This window comes from Oncorhynchus nerka, linkage group LG7 (assembly GCF_034236695.1).
Source record: "Oncorhynchus nerka isolate Pitt River linkage group LG7, Oner_Uvic_2.0, whole genome shotgun sequence".
In the NCBI taxonomy this organism is placed as follows: domain Eukaryota; kingdom Metazoa; phylum Chordata; class Actinopteri; order Salmoniformes; family Salmonidae; genus Oncorhynchus; species Oncorhynchus nerka.
Window position 1 is genome coordinate 74,321,226 of NC_088402.1, and position 12,187 is coordinate 74,333,412.

General features: G+C 40.2%; 1 protein-coding gene across 1 annotated transcript in view; it reads right to left on the reverse strand.

The window, feature by feature from the left end:
* The window catches only part of LOC115132392 (diacylglycerol kinase alpha-like), a 49,572-nt gene continuing 37,385 nt past the window's right edge, over positions 1–12,187 (reverse strand). The window contains exons 21-24 of the mRNA XM_029664996.2: positions 5,393–5,582; positions 5,056–5,173; positions 3,390–3,450; positions 1–3,183 (exon numbers count right to left, since the gene is read on the reverse strand). Of these exons, the coding sequence (XP_029520856.1) occupies positions 3,106–3,183; positions 3,390–3,450; positions 5,056–5,173; positions 5,393–5,582 (447 nt within the window). The 3' untranslated portion in view covers positions 1–3,105. The remainder of the gene's footprint in view (positions 3,184–3,389; positions 3,451–5,055; positions 5,174–5,392; positions 5,583–12,187) is intronic.

The following is a 12,187-nucleotide window of genomic DNA, read 5'->3' on the forward strand; positions in this document are numbered from 1 at the left end:
CAATGTCAAATCGGTTTATTGAAATAACTATAGCATCATTTCCAATATTTTCAACATTCTCAGTATTTAAGTGAAATGATATGGCTAACCTTCAATTAGAGATACCGAATAAGAGAAAACTGAGACCTTACATTGAGAGGAGGAAGTAAACAATTTGTTTTCGATTCCAAACGGTCACTCAATATATTAAAACTACTGAATTAAACTACTGCTATTAAAACAATTAAATTACGTTTGGCCACAGGACATAGGAGCAAAGAGTTTCTTGCTGACAAGAGTACATAATAATTTCATATAAATCTGCACTGATGTGGGTATATTACCACAAGCATTATGCACTGAGCTTTTAAACATTTCATAACTTAACAAATCCTGGACAATTTTAGACTTTCAATGACTAAATTTGATACAGTACCAGTCAAAAGTTTGGACAAACCTACTCATTTCAGGGTTTTCTTTATATTCTACATTATAGAATAATAGTGAAGACATCAACGCTATGAAATAACACATATGGAATCATGTAGTAACCAAAAATGTGTTAAACAAATCAAAATATAATATTGTATATTTGAGATTCTTCAAAGTAGCCACCCTTTGCCTTGATGACAGCTTTTCACACTCTTGGCATTCTCTCAACCAGCTTCATGAGGTAGTCACCTGGAATGCATTTCAATTAACAGGTGTGCCTTGCTAAAAGTGAATTTGTGGAATTGTTTTCCTTCTTAAACATGTTTGAGCCAAATCAGTTGTGTTGTGACAAGGTAGGGGTGGTATACAGAAGATAGCCCTATTTGGTAAAAGACCAAGTCCATATTATGACAAGAACAGCTCAAATAAGCAAAGAGAAAAGACAGTCCATCATTACTTTAAGACATGAAGGTCAGTCAATACGGAAAATTTCAAGAAATTTGAAAGTTTCTTCAAGTGCAGTCACAAAAAACATAAAATTCTATAATGAAAATGGCTCTCATGAGGACCGCCACAGGAAAGGAAGACCCAGAGTTACCTCTGCTGCAGAGGATAAGTTCATTTGAGTTACCAGCCTCAGAAATGGGCAATTAACTGCACCTCAGATTGCGCCACAGAGTTCAAGTTCAAGACACATCTCAACATCAACTGTTCAGAGGAGACTGTGTGAATCAGTTCTTCCTGGTCAAATTGCTGCAAATAAACCACTGCTAAAGGACACCAATAAGAAGAAGAGACTTGCTTGGGCCAAGAACCATTAGATCGGTGGATAGGTCAACGGATGATCTCCGCATGGCGGAGGTGTGATGGTGCTTTGCTGGTGACACATAGTCCATCTGTAAATAGCCCACCCAATCTACCTACGTCATCCCCATACTGTTTTTATTTTATTTACTTTTCTGCTATTTTGCACACAAGTATCTCTACTTGCACATCATCATCTGCTCATTTATCACTCCAGTGTTAATCTGCTAAATTGTAATTATTCGCTCCTATGGCCTATTTATTGCCTACCTCCTCTTTTTCCTCTTTTGCACACACTGTATAATATAGACTCTTTTTTTCCTACTGTGTCATTGACTTGCTTATTGTGTTACTGGCTTGTTTATTGTTTACTCCATGTGTAACTCTGTTGTTGTCTGTGTCACTGTCACGTCCTGACCATAGAGAGCCCTTATTTTTCTATGGTATAGTAGGTCAGGGCGTGACTGGGGGGTTAGTCTAGTTTATATTTTCTATGTGGTGTTCTAGTTTCGTTTTCTATGTTGGTGATTGGTATGATTCCCAATTAGAGGCAGCTGGTAATCGTTGTCTCTAATTGGGGATCATATTTAAGTAGCATTTTTCCCACCTGTATTTTATGGTATATTGTTTTGAGTAAGTGCACGTAGCATCTCTGTAGTCACGGTTTGTTGTTTGTGTTATTGTTTTGCTAAGTTTCACTTTATAATAAATTATGTGGAACTCAACATCCGCTGCGCCTTGGTCCGTCTCTACAAATATTCGTGACAGTCACACTGCTCTGCTTTATCTTGGCCAGGTCACAGTTGTAAATGAGAACTTGTTCTCAACATACCTACCTGGTTAAATAAAGTAAAAAACACTGTTTGTGATTTATTTAGAATTCAAGGCACACTTAACCATGGCTACCACAGCATTCTGCAGCGATACACCATCCCATCGGGTTTACGCTTAGTGGGACTATCATTTGCTTTTCAACAGGACAATGACCCAACACACCTTCAGGTTGTGTAAGGGCTATTTGACAAGAACAAGAGTGCTGCATCAGATGACCTGGCCTCCACAATCCCCCAACCTCAACCCAATTGAGATGGTTTGGGATGAGTTGGACCGCAGAGTGAAGGAAAAGCAGCCAACAAGTGCTCAGCATATGTGGGAACTCCTTCAAGACTGTTGGAAAAGCCTTCTAGGTGACTACCTCATGAAGCTGGTTGAGAGAATTCAAAGCTGTCATCAAGGCAAAGGTTGGCTACTTTGAAGAATCTAAAATTTATTTTGATTTAACACTTTTTTTGATTGATTGATTGATGATTCCATATGTGTTATTTCATATTTTTGATGTTTTCACTATTATTCTACAATGTAGTAAATAGTAAAAATAAAGAAAAACCCTTGAATGAGTAGTTGTGTCCAAACTTTTGACTGGTACCATATACATTTAAATTATCCTACAAAAATGTAATAACAATGAAGTTAAAATAATCTTGTTGAATAAACATTTAACTCAAACTTTTCAAGAGGCGGATACCAATATCTTAGACTGTGCAACCCAGCAGTCTTTGTCCCCTTGATAACGCATAAGGTGAATTTGGCAAAAAATGATGGAAAAGGCACATAAAACCCACTAAAAGCTCTTAACTTGTTGTCCAGAGTCATATATAAGGCTATCATACAGCTGTAGTTGGCAATGTTTTCATAATATCGTCTTGTATTGAGGCAGAACAAACAAAATAACGTGTTGAACTTTCTTAAAATGTTGGTCAACCTATTTCTCTAAAATATGCATATACCAACTGGTTTCACAAACCAAGCTGCTTCAGTCATTTCACAAATGTAAAATAATAAGCAAGTGCATATAGGTCATGTTACTGCGTGTAGCCAGGGAGCAGGCTTCTACTTTGAGCTGAAGAAGCTGGACCGGCTCTGGGGACCCATCAGCATACTGGCCTGGTTCTTGTGTGTGATGTGAATCTGAAGGGGGAATATGAGTGAAAGGTTGTGTTACTCAAATGACCATGTTATTACCATGTCTACGTACTTGTTACCAACATGTTACCATGTTATATTAACAACATGTTATTAGCATCAAGCTCCATGGTCTCTAGCAATAGAACTTGCTTTAAAAACTCTTAAAATGCTCTGTTACACTGAACTCAATCTGGGTTCCTAGCACTCACCGTACAGGGTGGCTGCATCCAGGGCTCTCCGTCTATCTGCATTGGTAAAGGTTTCTTAGTCCTGAGAGATGGACAGAGACATAAGGGAGAACATTTTGAGTTCACAACATCTCAGAATTTTGTAAATACCAGCATACAACTGGGAAAATATACTTAAATGCACTTCCAACTGGTAATTATTAGTGGGGAAACTCATCTATCATCCCCATGCTCCGAGTTTCCCACTTGCACCTCTCTGACATCATTTGTCAACAAAGAAAGACAGCAAGCATGGTGGCATCTTCAGCAGTTGTACAAATGATTGATACTAAATTGATTCTGTTTATCTTCCTTCTGATTTAAAAAGTGAAAGCAGCTCTGGATATAGGGCAGGTAGCCTAATGGTGGCAGGTAGCCTAGTGGTTAGAGTGTTGGGCCAGTAACTGAAAGGTTGTTGGATCGAATCCCAGAGCTGATAAGGTACAAATCTGTCGTTCTGCCCCCGAACAAGGCAGTTAACCCTGGTAGGCTGTCATTATAAATAAGAATGTTCTTTACTGACTTGCCTAGTTAAATACAGGTTAAATAACAAACAAAACAATATAATATGTTCAACAGTTAGGGGCAGTTAACCCACTGTTCAACAGTTAGGGGCAGTTAACCCACTGTTCAACAGTTAGGGGCAGTTAACCCACTGTTCAACAGTTAGGGGCAGTTAACCCACTGTTCAACAGTTAGGGGCAGTTAACCCACTGTTCAACAGTTAGGGGCAGTTAACCCACTGTTCAACAGTTAGGGGTAGTTAACCCACTGTTCAACAGTTAGGGGCAGTTAACCCACTGTTCAACAGTTAGGGGTCACTTAGAAATTTCCTTGATTTTGAAAGAAAAACAACTTTTTTGTCCATTTAAAATAAAATAACATCAAATTGATCAGAAATACAGTTTTTAATGTTGTAAATGAAGAAGAAAGCTATTTATTTATGGCCATTTTGAGCCTGTAATCGAACCCACAAATGCTGATGCTCCAGATACTCAACTAGTCTAAAGAAGGACAGTTGTATTGCTTCTTTAATCAGAACCACAGTTTTTAGCTGTGCTAACATAATTGCAAAAGGGTTTTCTAATGATCAATTAGATAATCCAAGTTTATCATTTTAAAAGGCTAACACAACGTGCCATTGGAACACAGGAGTGATGGTGGCTGATAATGGGCCTCTGTACCCTTATGTAGATATTCCATTAAAAAACTGACGTTTCCAGCTACAATAGTCATTTACAACATTAACAAGGTCTACATTATATTTCTGATCAATTTGCTGTTATTTTAATGGACAAAAAATGCGCTTTTCTTTAAAAAACAAGGACATTTCTAAGTGACCCCAAACTGTTGAACAGTAGTGTACATATATATCCTTTTTATGGGCAAAAAAGAGCAAAATAATCTAAACCTTCTCATGTCCTACACATTTGATGGAATTTCTCAGTTCAAAACGTGAATACACCCATCTTGTATTTAAGACTTTACAATGGGTAATTACCACCTTCTCACTTGGTTATGAAGGCAGCATTAGTAGTGAGGATGGATTTTTTTTTTTAAAGGTGTAAGGTGTACAAGTAATCATCACACATCATACTGTGATATCTCAGCTAGTCTGTACATGTCTCAACATGTCACAAACACTCACCTGATTGTAATCTGTGAGGTTTTTGCTAGTCTTATAGCACTCTTAAGTCCAGTATATATCTGCCCCATCTCCATGGCCCCTTCTAGACCAACCACTTCCAAACGCAGGTCACTGAGGTCTGTCATGGAAGATGGAAACACTGAACATGCAGTTCACACAGAGGCAGTACAGTTTTTAGTCTGAGACTAGCTGTTCAAACCTAGAACAGACCTCTTGAAATGGATACTCTAAAACATCTCACATGATATTCTAACAATATTCTATACCAGACATGGGCACAACTTTTAACATTTTGAAACCTTGAGGCCTTGGATCAAGCCAAGGGATTTCACTGTACCTTGTCCGCTGACTTTCAGGATTTCAGGGTCGACAATAACCTCCGGCATTTCCTGAGGATTCATCAAGGACTTGGATTCACTCTTCTTGGCTTCTCCCCACAGGTTGGATCCACCGTGCATGCTGGGAATGTTGAGGACTGCGATCCCCTCCATAGAAAGACCACTCAGGTCCAATGGGGTGCCGCAGCACTGAGGGACGTAACAACATCAGGCAGACAGTGCAACTTAATGAGATGCCATAATGAGCTAAACATACCACATAACTATCAGGTCAGCTGTGTTAACCACAATCCCCATGTAATAAAATAATATATGCTTGCTTGCTGACTATCGACGGCACTCACCTTTCATGGAGTAGCATTATTTTCCATTGATAGGTTTGGATTTCTGAACTTTAAATGTTATTCATCATTAGTTGTAATAGATACCTGAGGGGTGCCATAGGCGAGGGGCTACACCAGAGGTTAATGGCTATCTGTAGGAGGAAAGTATATAGTGGGTGCAGTGAAGCTTGGAATGTACTGAGTGTAGGGAATGAGATCACATGTGGCAGGCATTGATAAGTGGAGACAGCCATGGATTAGTGATGAAGGGGGTCGAGGTCAGTTCAGGTCACGTTAAGGGAGAAAGAAAAGTTTATGGCTCGTATCACTTAGTTTCCTGCCTAGCAATAAAGATACAATGTTTGTTCAGATGTGTATGAGGAGACTCAGCATAGGAGAAAGGTTTAAATATCAGTGCTTGTGTGAATATGTCCTTGTCTAATGCAGCTGTATTGAACCTCTAGGAAGAATCAAATTGGTTTGAGCTTTCAAATTGCCCGTTGAGTTTTTACTCAGAACCTAACAGTTGGCGTCACGAAAGGGATTCACCACGATTTGCAGTTGAACTAGAGATTTCCGAATCAGAGAAACAGGAGCCGGCACCAGAAATAAGGTAGGCACAGTTCCTACGCCTGTTATCACTAATTCTGACACCTTGGGGAGATGAGAATCGTAGGCTGAACAATTATAGGATACAGACCTAGAAAACCTGAGTTTATTCAGTAAGTCCATTGTGTTTTATTTATTTTTTATTTTACTAGGCAAGTCAGTTAAGAACAAATTCTTATTTTCAATGACAGCCTAGGAACAGTGGGTTAACTGCCTGTTCAGGGGCAGAACAACAGATTTGTACCGTGTCAGCTCGGGGGTTTGAACTTGCAACCTTCCAGTTACTAGTCCAACACTCTAACCACTAGGCTACCCTGCCATGTAATGACTGGTCGTAAATATCTGGTGTAGGCTAGGTTCCATTAGGATAGGTCCCGAGTGGAGATGTTCCTCTGAGAGATCCAGGTAAAAATAAGGTGTAGGGAAGGTTCCATAAGGATAGGTCCCGAGTGGAGATGTTCCTCTGAGAGATCCAGGTAAAAATAAGGTGCAGGGAATGTTCCATAAGGATAGGTCCCGAGTGGAGATGTTCCTCTGAGAGATCCAGGTAAAAATAAGGTGCAGGGAATGTTCCATAAGGATAGGTCCCGAGTGGAGATGTTCCTCTGAGAGATCCAGGTAAAAATAAGGTGCAGGGAATGTTCCATAAGGATAGGTCCCGAGTGGAGGTTTTCCTCCGCAAGATCCATGAGGGACAATACAGTGTAGGGTAGGTTCCATATAGGATAGGTCCCTAGTGGGGATATTCCCGTGAGATCTGTAAAAGGGATGAAAGTCCCAGCTGCAGTTGACTGTGAGGCAGTAGAGTGTATGTGGATAATGATAAGAAGGCTGCCTATAAATTCTGAAGGTAAGCCACATGCATGGCTAAAAGAAAAGCATTAAGATATTCAAACACTGTTTGAGTTACGTGTATTAGCAGTAGCAATAAGGAGAGAGGTTGGTTTATGCCCTATGGGGAGGGGGAACCATGAAAGATTACGTGGAAATAGGAAGACAAGTCTGAATAGTTTTGGTAATGTGCGTTATCAACAACAGTGATATTTGAGGCGCAACACTGGAATAAGACATTAGGTGATCCGTATTCTCCAGCAATACATTTGCGGATGCTATAGTATAGGTTCTAATACAAGGTATTAAGTGCTGTGACCAATTAATAGGCACAAATACCATAACTATTATCTGGCGAAGTGGGTAGCTCTACCTTAGAAAATAGTTAATAGAAGGTGTGTATTATAGACAGGAGTGAAGAAATCTAAACACCCTGCACACTGTCGGAAGAGGTTTCGGAATAATAACTATTGATATGGCAACAGACGGCCCTGATTTTCCCGGTAAAGCGGAGCTAGAGGATTTTAATAAAGCCACGGAGGCACTGAAAGAAGTGTACAAGCATTCTATCAATTCGGCTCGAATATGGGAAAATTGAGCAAACTGGATAAGATTGGTCAGCATTTCCCGGTTGACGGAAAATTCCAATCTGACAGAAAATTCAGGGAGGCAATTATGACTTGGCACAATGACAAAACCATAATCAAAGCTCAATATACCAGCGTTTTGATGTCAGCATTATCTCAACAAAAAATACCAACCGATAAACCCGGAATTAGTAGATGTACTCAGCTACACAAAGACTGGGTACGGGAGTACATTGATAGAATTTGTACTTTGGCCTTGATATCAGATTTGAAACCTGTGATCAAAACGGCAATTGCGGGGGTTGTGGATGAAATAGAGCAAGATGCTATGAGAGTGGAATTTAACTCCGCTCACTTCGCAGACGTGCGAGGGGTTAATACGGCCACAGGGAAAGTCACTAACTATAGTTTCAATGGCCAAGGTAAGAAAGAAACGTAGCGGAAAAACATCAAAGCGTAGGGAGAAAGAGTTCTGTTTTAGATGTGGGGCTGTTGGTCATTGGAAAAAGGATTGTAAAGTGGGAATGGAGCCTGCTGCAATCGGAAGAAATGCTGCCATTTGCATCTTTTTTTAAAAGAGCAACAACAAATCCTCCGGAGAGTAGCAGGGCAGGAACTTTCACATAGCGGTGTACGGCATCGGTACGATCGATAGTGGTTCATAGAGATTACAGTTCTATGTGAAGGAAGACATATGAGATCACCTCTTACACAACTTTTTAATAGATTCCTTATGATGAGAAATTGGCTAAATTTGCTATAAGAAAAATTATTTTGGGTTGAAGAATCTAGGTGAAATACCAGGGGTGTGGATTCTGAAGAGGTAACAAATTAAAATGATCTGGCCAAACACTCAGAACACACCATGGGAGCTTTTTTGTCTTAGGAGACATTTTATGTGGTTTTATTATGAAATAGATTTACATTTTATGTCGTCTTGTTCTGAAATTGATTTCTAGAATGGACGAAAGGGTGGAGGGGTCATGAGGAATTAGCATAGGGGTTACCAAACCTAAAATGAACTTTGCTTTGTTTTTGTTCATGAACATTGCGGTGCGGTGGTTATGGAGAATCATGGGGAAAAGAGACCTGTGAATCGTTGGACTCGGTGGCGAGATAAAGTCGCTGTGTCTAAGGGTAGTACATGCTAAATAAAAGATACATAAACGTTGGGGTGGATTAAAACAAATGTTTAATGATTGGAGTAAGGATAGAGGATTTACCATTATCATGTTTGATTTGTAATGAATACTTTTGGATTGCTGATTAAGATGTAGCATAGTGAATGCTTCTTTTCCAGAAGAGGGGGTTTCATTATCTCTCGTTGGAATGTTCCCGGAGACTGTGGTCTTAGGGAGAGCAGTTAGGGATATTTGGCAGTTTTAAGTATAAAAGTATCTGGAGTAAGCCATAAACAGAGTTCTCAGATAAGTAAGGCCTGTTATTTAGTGGGGTCTTTTCAATTTGGTTTTAAATTAGGTATGAAGAATGATGGAAAGATTTTAAATGGTTTTAAATTGTTTCGGAAGGAAAGGGAAAGAAAAGGGAGAGGAAATATTTAATGGTGTCGAATGCCCTGTATCCTGACTTTCTGGTGAGGCCTGATCAATCTCGCTAGAAATGATCGAAACGGGTGGGATTTAATTATAAATTGAATGAGAAACACCAGTCTCTATTCTATTTTACCATTACCATTCCCATTTATGGGATACCATTATTTCCTTATAGAGTTATCAAGAGTTGTAACTCTAAGTTGATTGGTTATTAATTATTTTTTTTTAATTTAACATGTTGTTTTTGAATCACGATGTGAATCATTTGTTCGAAGGGAAAATTACAGTCTGCATATAGAAGAAAAGATATATGTTAATGATGGTTGACTCTTACTCCAAATGGATTGTGATGTGTGTATTGCTGATTTCATTTTTGTCTTTGTTTCGATACAAATGTCACCAGATTGGGTCTACTGGAGTGTTGGGATTCCCCCATGGGTTAGGGTGCTAACACCCTGATCTGGTAACTCTTCTGAGAGGTCGTCTGTAAAATAAGGGAGTATAAACTAAGTTTGAAAATGGTTTTAACAGTAACAGTATGTTGTTATGCTGTTTGACATTTGTTGTAGAGATGATGTTATTAAGAAATTGTGAATGTAATATTTTGTCATAGTCAATTCTTGTCTGGATTTCCTGAAACAGAACTGTTGTTCTGATCTGTCCTCTCTTGAGGTTATCATGGAAGGTGACGTCAGATGGTGTCTTAATGCATGTAGGAATCATTTGGCCACAAACGGTTTGTGTGAACTGGCTGAAGAAAGAGCAACAAAGGCGTTCAATGAGACAGTGACTTTTAAACACTCCGATCTGAGTCCGAGACAAACCTGGGTACGGGTGGCAGGAGTGCTGAGACCGCGCATGTGGAGTGAGCATGGAGAGAGAGAACATACACATTTCTCTCATGCTCCTGGGTTGCTGGTGGGAGAAATGGACAAGAAAGAAATGGTGGAAACGGCTCAGATGAGAGACTCATGTATGTGGGAAAAACGGATGTATCTATTTATCTGTATCAAAATGACAGGCAAGAGTTACATGTGCCGATGGGAAGATGAACTGTCATACTACCTGAAGAAGACATGCTAGAATGATAAGTGCCGGGAAAAGGGGCAAAACACAAGTCTCAACATCAACAGTGAAGAGGCGACTCCGGGATGCCGGCATTCTAGGCAGAGTTGCAAAGAAAAAGCCATATCTCAGACTGGCCAAATAAAAGAAAATATTAAGATGGGCAAAAGAACACAGACACTGGACAGAGAAGGCTTTTTCTTTGCAACTCGGAGCATCCCGGAGTCGCCTCTTCACTGTTGACGTTGAGACTGGTGTTATGCGGTACTATTTAATGAAGCTGCCAGTTGACGACTTGTGAGGCGTCTGTTTCTCAAACTAGACACTCTAAAGTACTTGTCCTCTTGCTCAGTTGTACACCGGGGGCCTCCCACTCCTCTTTCTATTATGGTTAGAGCTTGTTTGCGTTGTTCTGTGAAGGGAGTAGGACACGGTGTTGTACGAGATCTTCAGTTTCTTGGCAATTTCTCGCATGGAATAGCCTTCATTTCCCAGAACAAGAATAGACTGACGAGTTTCATGAAGAACGTACTTTGTGTTTCTGACCATTTCAAGCCTGAAATCGATCCCACAAATGATGATGCTCCAGATACTCAACTAGTCTAAAGAAGGCCAGTTTTATTGCTTTTTAATCAGAACAGTTTTCAGCTGTGCTAACATAATTGCAAAAGGGTTTTCTAATGATCAATTAGCCTTTTAAAATGATACACTTGGATTAGCTACCACAGCATGCCATTGGAACACAGGAGTGATGGTTGCTTACAATGTTCCTCTGTACGCCTATGTAGATATTCCATTAAAAAAAATCTGCCATTTCCAGCTACAATAGTCATTTACTACATTAACAGAACTGTTGTTCTGATCTGTCCTCTCTTGAGGTTATCATGGAAGGTGACGTCAGATGGTGTCTTAATGCATGTAGGAATAATTTGGCCACAAACGGTTTGTGTGAACTGGCTGAAGAAAGCAATAAAACTGGCCTTCTTTAGACTAGTTGAGTATCTGGAGCATCATCATTTGTGGGATCGATTTCAGGCTCGAAATGGTCAGAAACACAAAGTACTTTCTTCTGAAACTCGTCAGTCTATTCTTGTTCTGAGAAATGAAGGCTATTCCTGTCATGTATTGTCATGTTATGTCTTGTTCCTGTTCTTTCTCTTCACTTCGTTTCCCCCTGCTGGTCGTATTAGGTTACCTTCTCTCCCTTTCCTTCCCCCAGCTGTTCCTCATCTCCTCTAACTACCTCATTTACTCTCTCCCACCTGTTCCCTTTTTTCCCTCTGATTAGGTCTCTATTTCTCTCTCTGTTTCTGCTTCTGTCTTTGTCAGATTCTCGTTTGCTTCACCCTTGTCCCGTCCTGTCGTAATCTGCCTCTTCATCAGATGCTACGTGTGATCAGGTACCTCTGTCCTCTACAACCCGCGCCTACCCGGAGAGACCAGCAGTCTGTTGCCGCTAACCCTGCTATTCTCCTCTGCTGCTAGAAGGGGACTCTCCTGTAAAGATCAGAGGACTTTATGATTTATTTGTCGCCCTCTCTGCGGGTTGTCTATTTTGTCAACCGATACATCTGAAGAGGATTTATGTCTTCCCTGTGTTTGGACATTAAAAGACTCTGTTTCTGTTAAACCGCTTTTGGGTCCTCACTCACCTGCATAACAGAAGAATCTGACCAAGAATGGACCCAGCGACTTCGGATCCTCTCCACTCAGCCGTCGAGATCCATGGAGCGATGCTAGGCAGACACGAGCAGGAATTGTCTGCTGCTCGACATGCCGTTGAGACCCTGGCCGCCCAAGTCTCCGACCTCTCGAAACATATTCAC